This window comes from Elephantulus edwardii, unplaced genomic scaffold, assembly GCF_000299155.1.
Source record: "Elephantulus edwardii isolate Elephantulus edwardi_28Jun2011 unplaced genomic scaffold, EleEdw1.0 scaffold00005, whole genome shotgun sequence".
In the NCBI taxonomy this organism is placed as follows: domain Eukaryota; kingdom Metazoa; phylum Chordata; class Mammalia; order Macroscelidea; family Macroscelididae; genus Elephantulus; species Elephantulus edwardii.
In genome coordinates, this window is record NW_006399755.1 from 14,919,827 (window position 1) to 14,942,172 (window position 22,346).

General features: G+C 38.5%; 1 protein-coding gene across 1 annotated transcript in view; it reads left to right on the forward strand.

The window, feature by feature from the left end:
* PRKAA2 (protein kinase, AMP-activated, alpha 2 catalytic subunit) overlaps positions 1–22,346 on the forward strand; it is a 110,586-nt gene that overhangs the window by 63,067 nt on the left and 25,173 nt on the right. The window contains exons 3-5 of the mRNA XM_006879727.1: positions 7,970–8,063; positions 11,975–12,119; positions 18,906–18,993. Of these exons, the coding sequence (XP_006879789.1) occupies positions 7,970–8,063; positions 11,975–12,119; positions 18,906–18,993 (327 nt within the window). The remainder of the gene's footprint in view (positions 1–7,969; positions 8,064–11,974; positions 12,120–18,905; positions 18,994–22,346) is intronic.

The window sequence follows — 22,346 nt, forward strand, 5'->3', positions numbered from 1 at the left end:
TGAAAAATATATTTCTATAAATATATTACAAATCATTGTTGATTAATTTAGTAATAGAAGGAAACCTAATATAGTTTCATTCAAATAACATTGTTGCAGAGGAAAGTTCGGATAAATTATGGAAAAACTGTTAATAACTTTGAGGCTTTGATTTCAAGTTCATTATAATGTACAAAACAGCAAGATGACACATTATGTTATAAGCTACTAAGTTGAAACAAAAGGAAACTAACATAGTATCTTTCTTAAATCCTTGAATGAATGACTGAGACAATTATTGCTGAAATTTGGAACCTTCTACTCTTAACATGTACATTTATTACTGTTGAACTATCCAAATTGATATGTTCAGTAACTAGATTTCGAGTTTAATGTTTAAAGGATTTTTGTGTTTTTTAAGGATAAGGGCAAGTATTTTTTAATAAATGTTTTTCTTTTAAGTGTGATTTTTTTTAATTTATTTTTTTTTATTAGCACAAACATTTATTTACTAACCAAGGAGATGATTCTACTTAAACCAACATTAAGTGTGATTTTTTTAATGAAACTTTACAGAAGAGTTAGGTTTTCATTCATTCATTGTTGCACATTTTTACCTTCATCCCTCCCACCCCCTCTCCTGGTTCACTTTTTGTTTTTTTAAATATTCATCCATTGTTGCACAATTACCCCTCCCCATCCCCCTCAGTCCTCTTTGCAATGTACTTCTTACTCTGGGCTATTGTCCTACATATAATGCAGAAGCATATATTCCTTTTAATCAATTCTTTCCTTCATCTGTTCCAGTGCAATGTTTATTATCTGTCCACTCCTATCCTAGTCTTCTCCCAAATACTCATGTCAGACTTACAGTGGTGCTCTGAGTATTTGTCTTTTTGTGACTGAGATATTTTACTCAGCATAATGTCCTCTAGGGTCACCTATATTGTGTAATGTTTTATTAATTCATTGTTTTTCAGAGCTGCATAATATTCTATTGTATGAATATATATACATGATAGTTTTTCTATCCATTTGTTTGTTGATGGACACTTGAGTTGCTTCCGTCTCTTTACTATTGTAAATAATGCAGCAGTAAACATAGTATGTGCATTTATCTGTTTGGATGGCAGTTCTGGTTTCTTTAGGGTATATTTCTAGAAGGGGCAAAATGTTTAAAGTTCAAATTGTCTCTGCTTTGAGAAAACCTAGTTCATAACTTTGCTTCTTTAATTGTGGAACTGAGTAGGTTTTTTTAAACTAATATTTTAAGTACTCCAGTATTCTTATCATGTAGCAAGATTATTGCCATAGCTTCTATTAAGTGTTAGTGATATAAATAGAATGGGAGAGACCTGATCTTTTGAGTTTTTGGTTTGTGCAGTCTTTTTTTTGTTTTTTGTTTTTTTAATTTTGTGTGCGTGTACTGTTAAATCAAATCTGACTGGTACAGGAGGATATTGCGCCTCCTTCTCCGGCAGAGCATCTGGTGGATTCGAACCGTGTTCCTCTGGGATTGCAGTGCAGCTTCTTGCCACTAGGCCACCAGAGCTCCCCTGGTTTGTGCAGTCTTGGACTAACTGCAAGAATAATTTCCTTGTTGTAGAATGGGCCTTATATCTACGACTAGCAAGAATGTTTAAACATGAAATACTACAAATAAAGGATATTTATTACATGATTTTTCACAAGTTGAAAAATTTATAGTGCTGGCTTAAAACCCACTTAGAAGAAATTGGAAGGTGCAAGCAAAATATTGTAAACTAGACTTTGTTTACAGAAAATTTGAGATTAATCCTTGTTTATCTTACTCCCGCTCCCTCCCCCCTAGTTCTTAGGAAATTTTTATTTCGACTGGTGAAGACATCGTTCTCATTTGGTAGAGATCGTTTTGCCTGCCTTACTGTCTTACTTAACCTCTTGACAGCTTTTTAACATCAGCAGCCACCAGCTTGAAACGTGGCTATGACTAGATTGCTGCAGCACCTCAGAACTTCAGACTTTGTTCTTCCAGTTTTTGCCTCTTCCTAAACCTTTCTCTTATGGGGCCCTTTGTGTGTGCCTTGCAATTCCATACTGATCAGATATCAGTATTCTGAGCTAGCTCGCACTTTGCACGTCTTTGGATGACCCCCTCTAGAGCTCTGGCTTCCTTTGCAGTCTCTGTGTAAAGATTTTCAGATCTTTACTTCTTTCCTAGATATTTCTCCTGACTTCTGAACATACATATCTAATTTTTTAAATGTTTGCATCCTAGAAAAATGGAAGTTTGAAAAACAGGATGTATTGGGAACAGATAGTCCAGTTTGACTGGTAGATAGAGTACATGCAGACCAAAGGGAGGAAATAGGCTAGGAAGATTTGTTATTGATTTATTCATTCAACAAATATCACCATTTTAGGCACTATACCAGTAAACAAAATACAACAACAGAATCCTTGCCATGATAGAATTTGTATGTGTGTGTACAGTGTGTGTGTATTGGGGCTGATGAAGAGATAGGAATATATGTAATATGATAGTAAAAAAAGAGGAAAAGATGAACAGAATATAAAGGACAATGGCTACCTTGGGTGGTGGTGGTTTTATACTATTGAGTTGGAACTGACCAAAACTAATTAAAACCAGGCCTGAGGGCCACGGATTAAAGTCATCCACCTTTGACTTGGTAGCATCACTTTCTGTCCACTAGGCCAACTGAGCTCTCTCGTTGTTATTGTTGTTGTTAAGTGCTGTCGAGTCGTAGGTGACTCAAAGCAAACCTATGAATGAAAGACCTGAACACTTGTATAACTTTCATCCTTTCTCTAGGTTCGTAGGGTTTCCAGAGGCAAGCTATTTCAGAAGTGGATGCCGCTCCTGCTTCCAAGCTTGTTTTAATCATTTCTATATACTTAAGTTTTAATTAAAGAAAAATATTATTGTTTTTGTTCAAACAGTCTTCTAGGTAGTATAGCCCTGGTGTGTCCAATTGCCGGACAGAGGTAACTTGTGGTTGCTGTAAAGGTGAACACTGCAACACTGATAATGGTTACCCATGGTGGACAGGGTTTGGTGGTGCTCCTGAGTTGAAACAAGCTTGGAAGCAGGAGTGGCATCCACTTCTGAAATAGCTTGCCTCTGGAAACCCTATGAGCCTGGAGAAAGGATGAAAGTTGTGCACGTGTGTCAAGGACTTTTGTTCATAGGGTAGCTATGAGTCGCCTACAACTGGATGGCACTTAACAACACCAACTTGGTGTTGTTATGTTCCATCAAGTCAGAATCGACCCACAGCTGACCCTCCAGCAGGTTTTCAGAGGCAGTTAATCCCATGGGAGGAGATTTCCCATTCTTCTCCCACAGAGTAACTGGTGACCTCAAACCACATGCCTTTGGGAATGCAGTGCCGTTTATAGTTATGTAAGTCTTATTTTAAAATATTCATAGATATAAACACCTAAGAAGATATGCACTTGAGAGCTGATTCCCCTCTTTACTAGATTTTTAAAAATATTTTTTATTGTGATTTTAACAAAAGTTTATAGAAAACTTCGATTTCCATTCATTCATTGCTGTACATTTTTCTTCCTACTCCCTCCAGTTCACTTTTCTCTTAAAAAAATTCATTTGTTAAAAAAAAATTCATTCGTTATTGCACAATTTTCTCCCTTCCCCACTCCCCAGTCATTTTGCTATGCATTCTTATAGATTTTTTTTTAAGCTTTATATTCTATTTAGTATAGGGATTTCCTAAAAATTCATGTAACTTGACCAACTGGAATATTTAGAGCACAGGTTTTTCTATGTAAGTGAATATTTCTGCTTAATTAGAAGTGCCATTTTTGAAAAATGTTTCTGAAGCAGAAATCTGTCAGAGAAAGGAAGCTCAAATATTTTCCACTAAACTGGGTGGAAAAAAAATTAAAAACTGTGCCCAGTTAGAACTGCAAAACCTTGCAAGATGAGGAAAAACAAGGAAGTCCTGTGAAGTGGCTGCCTCTCCCAGGTTTCTGTTAGTTAAATCCAGCAATTTCAGCTGATTACCTATTACACATTTTAGAGAGTCAGCATTAAATTTATTAAGTGCAATCTCATCCTTTCTTCTAGTTTATGATCCAAAAATGTATGAAGTAGAAAAGTGGTTGAGAATTCTGTTAATAAATTAGATCACCCTCCAGTGAGGTGGTGCCCCAGACGTTCCTGCTGCACTGTTGAGTTTGTTTGATCAGTTTGATGCCTGTTAAGATAGCTTATCTTACCTGATTTTATCTACCATTCCTATTTTGGTTGCCTAGTGGATAAGAAGTTGCTCTGCCAAGCCAAAATCAGGCAGTTTTTACCCACCAGCTGCCTCAATGGACAAAGATGGACAGTCTCCTTCTATGGAATTTACAATCTCTGAAAACTCACTGGAGGTTCAGCTGTGAGCTGGTTTCATCTCAAGGGCACATAACAACACAAACAACAATTATAGCTGACGTTCTTAGGCAAAATTCCTGTTTTACAGTTCATTTGAAGCAGTCTCAATTTTATTACTCAATTATATTAATTTTATTTTGGATGAAATGATACTTTGTCATGTTTAATCTCAAGGACTGATTGTTATTACAGATATTTCTTCTGAAAAAAAAAATCTTTCTTTTCCAATATTGTAGATGTAGTATTTTAGATGTTTTCAAGTGTTTAATTTACATATAATGTATCCTATTAAATTTATTCCCACTGCCATTGAATTGATTCTTGACCCACCAGCAATTTTCTGGGGTTGTAAAAGATTGCATCTCTCACAGGCAAGAGCTGGTAGTTTGAAACTACTGATTTTTTTTATTAGCAGCTCAACTTGTAATTAACTACACCCTAGAGTTCTTTTAAAATTTATAGTAGTTCATGTTATAACTAACTTCTTAGCCATTTCTCCATCTCCTTAAAAGGAAATTTTAGCTAAGAACACAAGCTAACACCTATTTGTCTTTGTGCACACAATTCAAAGGTGCCATAATAAAGGTGGATAAAATTGCCAAAGCTTTTTCTGTTTCTCACAAAATCAGTCTGTCCATGTACAGGGCCTGGAAGGTGGGTCTGGCCCATTTTTCAGTTTTTCCTTCAGCAGCACAAAGGCTTTGGTTTTAAGTCCTGTAGAAACCGATCAGCCAAGCTTAGCAGCCCCAGATAGTAACTCGGGACAAGATGGATAGATGGTGTTTGTAATCATTTAGACATTGTTGCTATTGTTAATGTGCCATCAAGTTGACTACAACTTAGGAGCAACAGATCTGAACCTTCCCCTCTCCTAAGCCATTCATACAGTCTCCACCTTGCTGGAGCCCATTCACTTCGTCAGTCCATCTTGTTGAAGGCCTTTCTCTCTTTCTCTGACTTTCTACCTTTTCTAGCATTTCTCTTTTTCCAAAGACTGTCTCCTTATGACAGCAGGCCCAGAGTACTGTGAGAGAAGATGTCACCAGCTTGGCTATGAGTAAATGAATGACTGAGACACTCCTTTTGCTCGCAAGGATGCAGAACATAAGCTTTGTGATGCCATTTAGCTAAGTTGTCTGATGAAACTAAGGTCTTAACCTAAACAACTAGGAAATGATTCTCACAAGTTGTTTTATTATGTCTGAGAACTCATAACCATACCTTTTACCAGCATAACTGTATGCAAATACCTATTTGTATGAATATATTCACATAAATACTTCTATCTGTGCACATACATGTACTCATCTGTTGTTGTGGTTATTAGGTGCCATTGAGTCAACTAGACTCATATAAACTACAGATCCTAGAAATGACAAATCTGAACCTTGTCTATCCTGAGTTCTCTTCATGATCTCTGATATGCTCAAGGCCATTGCCACATTTATTGTGACAGTCCGTCTGTTGAGAGTCTTCGCCTCTTTCTCTGACCCTCCACCTGTCCCAACATGATGTCTTTTTTCCAAAGTCTGGCCCTTCCTGACTACACTCTCAAGTGGGTAAAACAAGGTTGTTCACCAACTTTATTGTCTCTAAGGAGCAATCCAGTTACACTTCCTCCAAGACCAATTTGTTTGTTCCTTTGACAGCCCGTGGAATATTCAGTCCTCTCTCACACCACAATTCACAGGCGTCAGTTCTTCTGTCATCTTATTCATTGTCTAATTTTCAGATCAATAGGAAGTAATTAAATGCCTTAGTCTTTAAATTGACAGTGTTGCTCTTCAGTACGTCTTTTGACTGCTATTACACTGGTGTTGATTGTAGATTCAAATAAAATGAAACCCCTGATAAGTTCAATCTTTTCTCCATCTGTCATTTTGCTGCCTGTTGGTCCAGTGGTACGATATTTATGTTCTTGATGTTGAAATGTAAACCATATTGGAGGCTGTAGTCTTTCATCTTCTGCAGTAAGTGATTTAAATCTTCTTCACTTTCTGTAAGCAAGGCCGTGTCACTTAATACAGGCTGTTGATGAGTCTTCTTCTAATTCTGATACTCCGTTATTCTTCATAGTCCAGCTTCTCGAGCGATTTGCTGAGCATACAGATTGAACAGATATAGAAAAAGGATATGCCCCTGATGTACACCTTTCTTGTTTTTTAAATTATACACTGTTTGGTCTTTTGTTCTGTTTGGATAGCTGCTTCTTGGTCTGTGTGGAGGTTTTTTCTGAACATGACTAAATGTCTGGGATTCTCATTTTTCTCATTGTTAGCCATAATTAGTGTACATAATTTATACTGTAGATCATTTTTTATAGACAAAGTAGTGAATTTTAAAAGGTAATTTCCCTAGATGTTAAATGTAGTCTTCTTTAAAACATTTAAACATCTATTTAACGTGATTTCAAAGTAAAAACTTAAGTAGGTAGAATTTTGGTCACAGAAGTGGGAGTCATAAATTATTGTTGTTATATGCCGCTGAATCACCTGCGACCCATAGCGACCCTTTGTATAGCAGTTCTGAAGCCTCCCCTGTCCTGAGCTGGTCTCACTGATTCTGACACATCAACCTCCATTGCCCTAGTTATTGGATCAATCCATCTCATCCGGGATCTTCCTCTCCTGCACCGTTCCTTTACCCTTCCCAGCATGATGTCCTTCTCCAAGGACCAGTCCTTCCTGGTGACATGCTCAGAGTATGTGAGACAGAGCTTCAAAATTCTAGCCTCTAAGGAGAAACTTTTTGTTTTGTCAAACGAAGCTAGAATTTTTATTATATTACTTAATCACTAGTTTTTAGTACCAAGAGGGAATATATGTATAAGTATGCATGCACACACACAAGTATTAACTATAATGGAAATTTTTTAAATTATACAATAGTAATGAAAGTCTGTATCTGACATTCAGTCACAAACACTCTTTTTTAAAGTTCATAGTATAGAGAAGATAAGGATTCATTTAAAAAAATAAGCAGGACGCCACATCATACCTTAAAAAATTAAAATAACAGTATTATTAACCCTTTAATTCATATTTGAAGCTTTCTTTAAATGTTTTTAAAAGTTTGTTTGAATCAGAATCAGAACATCCCTAGATCAAAGTCAAGCTATCTCTTTAAATTTGTTTTTTATATATAGCTTCCCTACTTCCTGCCCCCCTTTTAATTGTATTTTATTTGTGGAAGAAATAGCCATTTGCCTACTTTCTAGATTTTTTTTTTTTAAATTGTAGTTGTGTGGGTGGCATGATTTAAATTGTTTTACTGCTTTTCTTTTTGTTTAAATAGGATACACCATTTCTTTATACTAGAAATAAATTTTTGTTTAAATGGGAAAATAATGCTCAATTTAGTTGTTAAAGGACATTGGATTCCAATGATTGTGGGGCATGAAAGGAATGACCTGAAGGTCATTCAATGTCAATGAATTTCATTGTTTGGATTAGTTTTAACTTTATATAATTTGTTGCCATCTGAAAATACTGCAAAACATGGAAGTATAAAATTATAGCAAGAGATCCAGAAGGTTGATTTTTATTCAAATGAAATCTTTTTAATTATTTTTTTCCATTTACAAAAAAGATACCAGGTGATCAGCACTCCCACGGACTTTTTTATGGTAATGGAATATGTGTCTGGTGGTGAATTGTTTGACTACATCTGTAAACATGGACGGGTAAGTAACATATTATTTCCTTCACTAAGGCACTAAGTTTTAAAAAGAGAAAACAATATTGGGGATAAGCAAACCATAGTTAACTTCAAAATGGGATTACATTATTATTATTATTATTATTGTTGTTGTTGTTGTTATGTGCCGTCGAGTCGCCTGTGACTCATAGCGACCGTATCTATGTACAACTATGTAAACTTCGCTCTGTCCTTTGCCAATCGCACCGTCTCTGACACTCCCATCCCAATTATCCCAGTCACTGAATCAATCCACCTCATAGAGGGCCTTCCTCTCCTGCGCTGTCCCTCCACCCTCCCAAGCATGATGTCCCTCTCTAAGGACCGGTCTCTCCTCACAACATGTCCAAAGTATGTTAGACGGAGCCTCAGAATTTTTGCCTCCAAGGAGCCATCCGGTTGAACCCTTTCCAGGACAAATCTGTTTGTTTTCCTAGCAGTCCATGGTATTCTCAATACTCTTCTCCAGCACCACAGCTCAAAGGCATCAATTCTCCTTCTATCCTCCTTGGTCATTGTCCAACTTTCTGATGCATAACAAGTGATTGGGAAGACCAAAGCCTGTAGCACCTTAGTCTCCAGAGAGACACCATTGCTCTTATTATTTTCTTTGAGTAAAGGTTTACAAATCATCTTGGTTTTTCATTCATTCATACTTTTCGAATAACATTAATGATGCTTGATGAATAAAATTAATTATAATGTCTATCAACCCCTCATTTATAATACCTTTCCCTTCCCTCAACTAGTCAGCTTATTATTTTTTTCCAACTTATTAATTTTTTTTCCAACTTATTAATTTTTATACTCCTCTCCCTCTCTTCTCATGTCTGTTAACCTTCCAGGAATGATTCTGTCTGTGTATAAATCTTTCCTTAGCTTTTGTAATAGTGATCTTACACCATAATTGTCCTTCTGTGACTGATTTATGTCACTGTTTATTCTAGATTCATCCATGTTGTGCAATTTCACAAATTCTTTTTTTTTATTATTTTTTTTAATATTTTCTTTTTTTTTTTTTTTTCTGAACTGGGCCTGCACATCATCCTAGTGGAAATGTTCAGGAAGCAACTGGATTTGCAAGCCTGGGGCAAACGGAGAGAGCTAGGCTAGAGGTGGCAGCTAATTTCACAAATTCTTAATCTTTTCTCGGTAATGCATGCTACTCCAAATTTGAATGTGCCATAATATCTTTATTCAGTAATCCATCAGTGGATTCTTGGGTTGTTTCCAGCTCTTTACTATTGTAAATAATGCTTTAGTAACTGTGTTAGTTTGTGTTGCAGTTATTTATTTAGGATATATACTCATTTTGGGGATTAGTGGTTTAAATGGTATTTCTATTTTCTGCTTTCTGAGAAAGCTCTGAACTACTTTCCATACTAGCTGCACCATTTTGCTTTCCCACCAGCTGTATATGAATGTTCCGGTCTCTCCACACACTAGCTAGCATTAGTTTTTTGCTGTCCTATTGAATTTTGGTATTTGTTCCAATTCCAAAGAAAGGTGACCTGACAGAGTGTGGAACTTATCGAGCAATATAATTAATATCACATGCAAGCAAGATTCTGCTGAAAATTATCCAAAAACGTTTGGAACAATATGTCAACAGAGAACTGCCAGATGTGCTGGCTGGATTTAGAAGAGGTCATGGTACTAGGGATATTATAGCTAATGTTAGATGGATCTTGGCAGAAAGCAAAGAATACCATAAGAATGGCTATCTGTGCTTCAGTGACTAAGCAAAGGCTTTTAACTGTGTGGATCACAACAACCTGCGGCTGACTCTGAGAAGAATGGGAATCCCAGAACATTTGATTGTGCTAATGAGAAACCTATACTTGGACCAAGAGGCAGTCGTCAGAACAGAGCGAGGAGACACTACATGGTTCAAAATCAAGAAGGGGGTCCGTCAGGGATGTATTTTGTCTCCATACCTTTTCAATCTGTATGCAGAACAGATCATCTAGGATGCTGGGCTGTACGAGGAGAAATGTGGAATCAGGATTGGTGGTAGAGTCATCAACAACCTGTGTTAAGCAGATGATACAACCCTGTTTGCTGAAACTGAGGAGGACCTGAAGCACTTGCTGCAGAAGTCCAAGGACTTCAGCCTCCTATCTGGATTGAAGCTCAACATCAAGAAATCAAGGATTCTTTTTAAAAAAAAAATTAATTAATTTTAATGAAAGTTTACAGAGACTTAGGGTTTCCAGTCATTCACTGTTGCACTTTTCTCCCTCCCCACGCCCTCACCCCCAATTCACTCTTCTCCTTGAAAAGAAAAAGAAAAATTCATTCCTTGTTAGGCAATCCCCACCCCCCATGTCCACTCCACCATGTATTCTGGACTTAACGACAATAATACCCAATCACATCAGCATCAGCATGGATGTTGAAGAGACTGAGACAGTTAACAGTTTTAGTTTACTTGGTTCCACAGTCAACACTCTTGGTACCAGCAGCCAGGAAATCAAGAGATGAATTGCATTAGGAAAGTCAGCTGTGAAGGGCCTTTCAAGAGTACTGAAGAGCAACACCATCAGGCTGGAGACTAAGGTGTGCCTGATCCAGGCTATAGTCTTTGCAATTACATGATATGCATCAGAGAGTTGGACAGTGAATAGGGATGATAGAAAGAAAATTGATGCCTTTGAGTTGTGGTGCTGGACAAGAGTGTTGAATATACCATGGACTACTAGGAGAACAAACAGGTTTGTCCTGCTGAAGGTAAAGCCAGAATGCTCTTTGAAGTCAAGGATTCTGAAGGTTCGTCTGACATACTTTGAACATGTTGCAAGGAGGGACCAGTCCTTGGAGAGGGACATCATGTTTGGGAGAATGGAGGGACAGAAGAAGAGAGGAAGACCCTCAATGAGATGGATTGATTCAGTGATTGGAGTAATGGGAATAGGTGTGTCAGAGACAGTGAGGTTGGCACAGGAGCAGGGTTTAGGGCTCTTGCAGAACAAGCAAGAGACTCAACGACACATAACAATAACAATAACATTGAACTTGGCTGTTGTTGCCACCTTCAAATAATATCTTATTGAAGTTTTGATTTTAATTTCTCTAATAGCCCCCCCAAACCCACTGCAGTGTTAGCTATGAGTTGAGACTAGCTAATGAGGGATCTCTGCTGGGTATAGGCAATAGGGAGTTGATTGCACTGCAAACCTAAAGGTGACACCTTTTTGGTGGTTCAAATCCATCAGCAGTCTCCACAGAAGAAAGATGGTCAATCTCCTCCCATTCATTTTGCAGCCTTAGAAATTGTCCTGGAAGGTCAACTGTGAGTTGGTTCCAACTCATTGGGAATGTGTTTTAGTTTGGAATAGCTAATATCTTGAGCAGTTCTTCAATTTTGTTTGTTGATCATCTGAATGTAATCTTTTGTGAAGTATCCTTTTGTGTCACTGAAGAGATAAGTCAAAATGAGTTTGCTTCTTAATAATGCTCAAATAAAGCATACAGAATATTAAACACCCTTTTCTTTTATTTTTTTAAACCTATCATCCTTTTAGAACATTGATGCCAACAATTACCAACATGATGAGTATGGTTTTCAAAATGAGAAATACATTTTGTAAAATCATGTTGAAGCTTCAGTTATCTTCTTTTCTTACCACTTGCAAGTAAATTATTTTTCAGATTATGTTTTACTGTTGATTAAACTGTGTGCATTTAGTAAATATTAAATATTCTTGTTTAGCACCATCAAATAACCTCCTGACTGACGTGTTAAGCTTTGATACAAGCTTTTGCTTTATTTGGCTGAAAATCCCAACACAGTTCTGATGAGTTTCCTCAATTATATTTAGGCTGATTATGAAACTCAGACTGTTGCTATGAATATATCCAAGATGTGCTGAATGTGGTTTCATTAATACTTAACAGGTTGAAGAGATGGAAGCCCGGCGTCTCTTTCAGCAGATTCTCTCTGCTGTGGATTACTGTCACAGGCATATGGTTGTTCACCGAGATCTGAAACCAGAGAACGTGCTCTTGGATGCACACATGAATGCCAAGATAGCTGACTTTGGTATGCAACTCCCAGCATGCTTGAGATGTACCGGCTGCACTAGCCAGTGTGCAACAAACAACTGTTCTTTCTTTTTTAAGTAGAAAAAGCAGAAGTTTTGTTTATGTATGCTAGCATTTAAGAGACAGAAGGTATGAACTTCCCAAATCTGTTTTCAGCAAGAGAATGGTCCGATGGGATATTTGTAGGTTAGGCTAAAGGTGTGGTGACGAGCTCATGCTTATTCACGGCATTTAGGCGGGACAGGTGGGGTTCACTTTAGAAGAAGGAAGATGATGTGAATCGGGAGGCCCTTGCAGCTGGCCTCCCTGATGGCACCTTCCCGGTTTGCTATTTAGTCATGCAGGAAATGCTCTAGATTTTCTTCTTTCAAGATAATATCTCTCTGGGTAGGTGCTTGGCCATCACAGAATGTGCTCTTTCAGAATGGCTGACTTCTAGTAGGTCATGGCACTGCATGGAAAAACTGTTGTGCTGACTGCCCTTGAGTTGACTGTGACTCCTAGCTGCCCTGTGAGCCTTCCAAGTATTTCTCCATCCTCAGGGTCTCCACCACACTCAAGCCCAGTGCTGTAGCCACTGTGTTATTCCATCTTGTTGAAGGACTGCCTTTCTCTCTGACCTTCTACCTTTTCCAGCATGATGGCGTTATTCAAGGACTGTCACCTCCTTCCACCATGCCCAAAATATGTGAGGCGAAGTTTAGCCGTCCTTGCCACAAAGGAACATCCTGCTTACACTTTTCCAAAACAAACTTATTTGTTCTTTTGTCTGTCTATGGGATAGTCTTCTCCAGTGCTATAACTCAAAGACATCCACTCTTGTCATCCTTCATCATGTCCAACTTTCAGATGCATAGGAAGCAATTGAAAAGATTACGGCTTTAATCAGGCTCACCTTAGTTTTTAAACTGAGGTGTTTTAAAAAAAAATTTTTTATTAATTTCAATGAAAATTTAGAGAGACTTTGGATTTCCATTCATTCATTGTTGTACTTTTCTCCCCTCCCAGTGCTCCCCCCTAGAACACTACCCTCTTGGAAAAGTAAAAGAAAAATTCTTTCATTGTTTTACAGTCCCTCCCCCCCAGGTCCACTCTACTATACAGCCTTCACTCTGGACTCCTGTCATGGCAAAAATACCTAATAATTGTCCCTCTTAAACAGTTTTCTTCCTCTTTTGTTTCAAGTATACATTATTGAACCCTCTTCTCAGTCTCCTCCCAACCCTGAGTTCAGTCCTGCTTTATAACAGTGGCACCATGCAGTATTTGTCCTTTTGTGACTGACATATTTCACTCAGCATAATGTCCTCCAGGGTCACCCATTTTGAATAATATTGCATGAGTTCCTTGTTTTTCAGTGCAGCATAGTATTCCATTGCATGAATATACCACAGCTTCTCTATCATTTGTTTGTTGATGGGCACTTAGGTTGTTTCCAACTCTTTGCTATTATGAGCAAAGCTGCAGTAAACATGGGTGTGCATATATCTGTTTGGATATCAATTATGGCCTCTTTGGGGTATATTCCCAGTTAAACTAACGTTTTTTTCTCTTTAGCACCTTGGAGAAGTCCTTGACAGCATATTTCCCCAATGCAGCATTGTTACATGTTGTCATTGCCCTCATTAGCCTTCCTTTTCCTGACAAAGAATTGAACCAGGTGGTAGACAACTGAAGACTGACTGTAGATGAAGCCCTTGGTGTTGGCGTGGTTATAGCCTGTTCAGAAACAATATTGGCATAGGCAGGCCTTAGTTAGAACATGTGGATGAAAGGAAGGGCAAGGAGGCTAGCGTGAAGGAGAAAGCAAAGATAGGTTTATTAGGAAAGATATGTCCCAAAGACTGGGACAGGTCACTCATCTGGAACTAAAGAGGTGGAGGAAAGACACTGGGTCTCATAAGTATGCATTAATTACAGCTGGCTGGCTGCACATTTTGATGTGTTTTGGGTCTCCAGTCTGGGCCAGTGGGATTTTGTGGTGGGTGGTTCTGCTCTGTTATTTTTCACATCACTCATGCACATAAATCATTAATCAGGCTACTTCTGGGGGCAAATCAGGACTGAGGCTTCTAGGTCCAATGCTGTTAATTCCCCAGCTCTGATGGGTAGGGTCTAGCCTTAGGCATTCCATTTGATCTCTGCCTTCTATTGGCTCACATGTATCCTCATGTCCTCCTTATCTCCCCCCTTCTTCCTTATCTTATTGGCATCTATCTCTGTACTTCATCCACTTTCTTTCCATGCCTGACTTACCCAGTTATCCTGACCATAACAAGAAAACCACATCTTTTGATATCTGGACTGCTCTTAGCAGAGCTAAATGTTGTTGAGAGAGAATACTTGAGTACATCTAAGCTACTCCTGTAGGATGTGTTCCTGTGTTTTATGATGCTTAAGTTAGCTGAGTGCTGGAGTTTTTAATCTGAACACTCCCATGGAAAAAGACATCATGCAAAGAGGAAAATGAAACAGGAAAACAGAAAAGTCTGATTCTGAGCAAATCTAGCAGTGATTCAATAGATTCAAGTTTTCCCTCCTACTTACAGAAAAGTCATTTTGCTAAAAGGCCAGGAGGTCGTCCTGTTATGTTATTGAGTAGGGTTGTGACTCTCAGGTCTAGCTTATTGGGTGGGGAGGCCACCTCCAGTAAAGAATTCAATCTGATAAAGGGGTCTTCCTTCAAATTGGCTTTCTAAGTTAAGGGGATAAACACAGCTTTGCTTATCAGAGTGTGAAGGACTTGAAGCTCTTGCTGCAGAAGATCAAAGCCTTCATAAGCCTTCAATATGAATTAACATCTAAACATCTATAATGCAAAAATTCTCACCACTATACCAATAGGCAACATGAAGATGAAGACAAGATTAAAATTGGCAAAAACTTCATCTTCCTTGAAGCCACAACCAACACTCTCGATACCAGCAGTCAGGAGATCAGTAGACATGTTGCACTGGGAAGTCCCGCAATCAAGGACCTCTCCAAATTACTGAGGAGCAATGGTGTCAGCTTGATGACTAAGGTGCAAGTGATTCAGGTTATGATCTTTACAGTCTCTTCCTATGCATCTGAGAGCTGGACAGTGAATAAAGGTGAGAGAAGAATTGATGCCTGTGAACCATGATGTTGGAGAAGAGCATTGACTATCCCATGAACTACCAAAAGAACAAGTAAATATGGCTTGGAGAAAGTGCAGCCAGAATGTTCCTTGGAGGCAAAAATGATAAAGCTTTATCTAATATACTTTGGCCATATTGTTAGGAGAGTTTATTCTTTGAGGAGGGACATCGTGTTTGGAAAGGTGTTGTGTCAGCAAAAGAGAGGAAGACCCTCAGTCAGATGGATAGACACAGACTGCATCAGTGTGTTCAAGTATGTCAGAGATTGCAAGACTGACACAAAATAGGACACGGTTCAGATCTGTTGTTCTTAGGATCGCTTTGAGTCAAACTATACTTGATGGCACCTAACAACAACCACTTTCAGTTGTCTTTATAGTAAAAAAAGAGCACTTCTTCCCTTATAAAATTCTTCAAGAAGTTTTGTTTTCTTATTGATTTCTTGCCTGTTGCAATCACCCCCCCCATTTTATTCTGATTTATTTACAAAGTTTGAATACACTGTTTTTCACAAAAGATCTTTCCCATTTCCTTCACCCCACCCACCCATCAAATTGTGCAACCCTTGATTAACCCCTACCCCCACCCATCTTCACTCCTCTATTTTCTCCCTCCCCCTCCCCTTGGATCCTCATACTCATTCTGCAATAATGGTTTTATACAGTATTTGATCTTATGTAGTATTTGACTTAGGTAGTAATTTACAAAATCATTGTTTCTTTGTCCTGCGTAGTATTCCGTAGTGTGAATGTACCACAGTTTCTCAATCCATTCATTTGTGGTTGGACATCTGGGATGTTTCCATGTTCTTGCAATGGTGGATAACACTGCTATGAACATTGGTGTACAAGTTTCCATTTGAGCCTCAATCATCCCTTTTTTTTGTTATGTATTTCCATAACTTGATAAACAGGACAGTGGCTCTCACTGAATCATAGACTTAATGGAAATGGCCCTGAGGCTAATGACCCTGTTCTAGAGGACATTGATTGCTTTCAAATTCTAAAATCCTGTGGTAATGAGTAACAACTTTTATAGAGCTAAGAACTTTCTATTTCAGCACTGTAAATCTTGTACCATATAAAAGGATTAGTTGCACACTCCTGTACACACAGCAAGCATGCACATGCACAGGCAGCACACAAAAACTGTTGTTGTCAAGCTGATTCCTACTCATGGTTATCCTATATGTTACAGAAGAGAACTACTCTTGCCTGTAATCTTAATGGAAGTAGTTTGCCAGGCCTTTCCTTTGTGTTGCCACTGGGATTCAGACTGCTCATCATGGAAGCAGCCGATCAAAAACTGCATCAACAGTGTGATTTTTACTTCCATTAGTTTATACATCTAAAAAAGTTAGTAGACTCTGGTATGTTGCATCAGGATTGGAGGGAGACTTGTCAACAACTTGCTTTACGCAGATGACACAACCTTACTTGCTAAAACTGAGGAGGACTTGAAACGCTTGCTGAAGAAGGTCAAGGACTGTAGTCTTTGATATGGATGGAAGCTCAACATCAAGAAGACAAAGATTCTCACCACTGGGCCAGTGGGAGCACCATGATGGATGGAGAAGAGATTGAGGTTGTTAGCAATTACAGCTTGCTTGGCTCCACAATCAACACTCTTGGAACCAGCAGTCAGGATGTCAAAAGACAAATTGCACTGGGAAAATCTGTTGTCAGGGACCTTTCCAGAATATGGAGAAGCAGTGATGTCAGTCTAGAAACTAAGGTGTACCTGATCCCGACCATGATTTTCACAATTATATGCTGGACAATGACTAAGGATAACAGAAGAAAAATTATGCCTTTGATTTTTGATGCTGGAGAAAAGTCTTGAGCGTATCATGGACCACAAAAACAACAAGACAGTCTAGGAGAAAGTAAAACCAAATTTCTCCCTGCAGGCTAGGATTTTTAAGCTCTGCCTCACTTACTTTGGGCATGTGGTGAGGAGTGACTGGTCCTTGGAGAAGGACATCATACTCAGAAGGGTGAAAGAACATTGCAGGAGAGAAAGACCCTGGGTGAGATGGATTGGTACAGTAACTAGGGCAATGGAGGTTGGTGTGTCAGAATCAGTGAGACTGGCTCAGACAGGACAGGTTTCAGAGCTGCTGTGCATAGGTCACTATGAGTCACAAGTGACTTGACGGCACTTAACACCAACAGTCAAAATAAATCAGTTCAATCCACATTTCCTTCTTAAATAAAAGTAACTCTTCACTTCCTTTTGTGGTGAGAGTCACAGATACCTTTCGAAATCTGATGAAAGTATGTTCACTCTCTTTGATAAGTTCATACAAACACATGTACTTAAAATTTTTCTTGGCATTTTTGAGCTTTATAATCCTTCTCAATCAACCTATGGGCAAACTTTATGTCAGAAGAAGAAGAAAATATTAATTTTCATTTTTATGCAAACATTTTGCTAAGTACCAGTGCCTTAGATGAGTGTATTAGTAAGTTGTTTGAAGAGATTAGGAAGTGAAGGGCTATAGAAACAGAGATGAGAAAGTATAAAGTTTATTACTACTTACTTAACAATTTTTGCCTATACCTTGTCTTTGATTAAAAAAAAAAGAACTCTCGTTTCTCTGTCTTCCATCTGTAAATTATGAAGTCCACTGCTGGAAGGCCAATTCCAATTTAACCTCCAATGGGATTCCCAGGTTATAAATTTTCACAAAAGAATGCCTGTCTTTCTCCCAGGGACAACCTGTCCATTTGAACCAATAACCTTTCCCTTAACAGTGCAACATGTAACACAATATGCCACCAGACTTCTTATTTAATATTAAAATTAAATTACTTTTTATTATTGTAGATTTGAGTGTGTGTTGAATTCTTGCTGTAATTGAGTTGAGTCTGACTCCTAGCGACCTTCTCTCTATCATATTTCCAAGGCAGTAAAACATAATGGAAAGAGACTACACACCATACTTCTGAGGAGCAGGTAGTAGATTCAAACTGCCAACCTTTTGGTTACCAGTATGACATGCTGTATTCACTATGCCACTACAGCTCTTGGTATAGTGAATTAAAACTACCCAAATTAAAATATTTTACATTATCTCATTCTAAAGTGGAGCCTATCTGGTCTCTAGAACCTGAATTTTTTTTAAAAGCTTTTTAAGTGTAGTGCAAAAAAAAAAAAGCAGTAGTTTCTCTTATTTTAATTATGGAAGTAGGTAAATCATCTTTTGGTGCTCTAATTTTTTGGTAAAGCAATTACAATTTAGAATAATCTTTTATTTATAAATTGGATCAATGTTTATGTTTAGAAAGCGAATCTACTTACAGCTCTATCTGTGAGATACTTTAGCTAGTTTGTCATAGCATAAATGTTTTGAAATTCTCTTTTAGTGTAATTTAGCAACTGCTTCCAACTGCTCCAACTGCTGTTTTTAAGAATTTTTTTTTAAAAAAAATTTATGTATTGAGGTGAACTTCTCTGACCTGTCCTGCAAGCCTGTCTCCCCCACCCCTACCCCTGGGTCAGAGAACCACCTCAGAGAGACATAGAGCCACAATAAAAGCTTCTGTGCTTAAAAAATAAATAAATTATGTATTGAGGAACATTAAAAATTTTGTCTTTTTCCCATGTATCTATCTATATATATCTACTTGTAAAGCCTCACCAAAAATTTGCTATATTTTCAGGATTATCTAATATGATGTCAGATGGTGAATTTCTGCGAACCAGCTGTGGGTCCCCTAATTATGCAGCACCTGAAGTCATCTCGGGCAGGTAATAGTACATCAGCCAAGAGTGCAAACTTTTCTGGTAATCCTGTATTCACTCTGGTAGCATTAAATTATAATAGATTCTCTATAGAAGATAAGGTTTTTAACATAGCTGAAACAAATTGTTCCTTCATTGTTTTCCCCCCTATTATTGGCAGAGACAGATTGGCTTATTGAAAAAAAATTTGAAAGCATTTTATTGTGCTATAAATATATTTAAGGGGTTTTCCCACGGTTAAACATTTTGACTTAACATCTTTTTCGTTTTAGAACGGTACAGATAAGAAGCCAGTGTTTGTTACATTTAAGCTAATATTATTTTTTTTACTTCTCAGACACAGTCCTTTAATGATACCGTTAATATTCCTATATGAATTGTATAGAGTATTGCTTATATTTTGTGTTTAGAAGATTGAAATTTTTTTTTTTTTTAAGTAACGTTATTTTGGGAAAGTAAGCTGTTCAGTTGAAGATTGTGTAATTCCTTATGCAATTTATTCATTTTTACATCTTTGATTTATTTTTTGTCCTCTTGAACATTTTATTTGCAATAACATATTTCAGTCATTCTGTTTTAATGGCAAGAACATACTCCTTTTTTCTTATTTTTTTAGGAAAGTTTTGTTTTAAGCAGTCAACTTATTTCAGAAGTACTTACTTAAATTAATCTAATGAATACAAGTTTTATAATGAAATTCCCACCTAAAACTTTGTAATATCTTTCTCAGGATGACAGTAACATTGCTAAAATAGTGTGTTTTGAGTACTGCGGAGTAAGGACAGACCCATATAGCTGGCCCTTGGGGAGGGGATGGGAAGGGCAGGATTTTCTGGGACAGTTGGCAGTTCTTTACTCTGGAGAAGATTGCCCATTCTTCTGTGTGAGCAGCTGTTAAATTCGAACTGTGTGCCTTTGGGATGATTGCTAAACAGTTTAGGAAATCCTGATTTTTTGGTACTCTCTAAAGTATGATAGAAATATTATACTTTGTATTTGTTTTTCAAATGATGGAAAGGTTTATAAACAGAATCCATAGTAGAGATAACGGGGATGGGAGGGAAGGACAGGGGATAAAAGTTACTAGATACTTGAATGAAGGGAAAGGCAGTACACAATAAGGGTTGAGTTCACTTACTCACTGCTGTCAAGTTGGGCCCAACCAATAGCTGAGCCTCCAGCAAGTGTTCAGAGGCTGTGAACTGCATGTGGGGAGAGTACCAGTCTTTATTCTTCAGAGCTGCTAGTGCATTAGAACAGGACACCTGGAGTTTAGCAGCATAATTCTCTAGAATGCCCTTAGGAAGGACTGATTGTTGTTGTTGTTGTTATGTGCCGTCGAGTCACTTGCGACTCATAGCAACCCTATGTACAACAGCCCTAAATTCTGCTCTGTCCTGTGCCAGTCACACCATCTCCGATACACCCATCCCAATTGCCCCAGTCACTGAATCAGTCCACCTCAGAGAGGGCCTTCTCCACCTGCACTTCCCTCCACCCTACCTGATGTCCCTCTCAAAGGACCTGTCCCTCCTTACAACATGTCCAAAGTATGTTAGACAGAGCCTCAGAATCCTTGCCTCCAAGGAGCCACCCGGTTTGACCCTTTCTAGGATGAATCTGTTTGTTTTCCTAGCAGTCCATGGTACCCTCAATACTCTTCTCCAGCACCACAGCTCAAAGGCATCAATTCTCCTTCTGTCCTCCTTGGTCATTGTCCAACTCTCTGATGCATAACAAATGATTGCAAAGACCATGGCCTGTATTGCATGCACCTTAGTCTCCAGAGAGACACCATTGCTCTTCAGTACTTTGGAGAGGTCTCTAACAGCAGACTTTCCCATCGCAATACGTCTTTTGATTTCCTGGCTACTGGTACTGAGAGTGTTGACTGTGGAGCCAAGCAAACTAAAGCTGTGAACAATCTCAATCACTTCACCATCCATCCTGATGCCGCCAATTGGCCCAGTAGTGAGAATCTTTGTCTTCTTGATATTGAGCCTCAATCCATATTGGAGGCTGCAGTCCTTTGAGCCTTTGCAGCAAGCATTTCAGGTCCTCCTCACTTTCCACAAGCAGGGTTGTGTCATCTGCATATCGCAGATTATTGATAAATCGTCCACCAATCTTGACCCCACATTCTTCCTCATAGAGCCCAGCCTCCTGGATAATCTGTTCTGCATACAGGTTGAAAGGGTATGGAGACAGGACACATCCCTGGCGCATGCCCTTCCCAATTTTGAAACATGCAGTGTTTCCTTGCTCTGTTCTGATAACTGCCTCTTGGTCCAAGTATAGGTTTCTCATTAGCACGATCAAGTGTTCTAGGTTTCCCATCCTTCTGAGAGTCAGCCACAGTTTGTTATGATCCACACAGTCAAACACTTTTGCATAGTCAATGAAACACAGATATACAGTCCTCTGGTATTCCCTGCTTTCAGCCAAGATCCATCTAACATTAGCTCCAATATTCCTAGTACCAAGACATCATAAAAAAGCAGTCAAAATCAATTAATGTTATAAAAAGTAATGTCTGTGAGTGAGTATAGGAAAATCTATTATGACTTATAAACTATCACTAAGAAAACAAATTTATAAAATGAATTTTCTATTTCCTATGAATGTTGTTGTTGTTGTGTATTATGTGAGTCCCTTGCGACTCATTAACGACCCTATGTACAAGAGCCCAAAATACCGTTCTATCCTGTGCCAACCTTGACGTCTCAGACATACTCATTCCCACCACTCCACTCACAGAATCGATCCATCTCATTAAGGATATTCCTTTTCTTCGATGCCCCTCCACTCTGCCAGATATGATGTCCCTCTCCAAGGACCAGTCCCACCTTGAAGCATGCCCAGAGTATGTCAGACGAAGCCTCAGAATCCTTGACTCCAAGGAGCATTTCGGCTTCACCTTCTCCAGGACAAACCTGTTTGTTCTCCTAGCAGTCCATGATATTTTCAACATTCTTCTCCAGCACCACTGCTCAAAGACATCAATTCTCTTTCTATCATCCCTATTAACTGTCCAACTCTCCGATGCAAATCATGTAATTGCAAAGACTATAGCCTGGATCAGGAACACCTTAGTCTCCAGCCTGATGGCGTTGCTCTTCAGTACTCTTGAAAGGCCCTTCACAGCTGACTTTCCCAATGCAGTTCGTCTCTTGATTTCCTGGCTGCTGGTACCAAGAGTGTTGACTGTGGAACCAAGTAAACTAAAACTGTTAACTGTCTCAGTCTCTTCACCATCCATGCTGATGCTGCCAATTGGCCCAGTGGTGAGAATCTTTGTTTTCTTGCTGTTGAGCTTCAATCCAGATAGGAGGCTGAAGTCCTTGGCCTTCTGCAGCAAG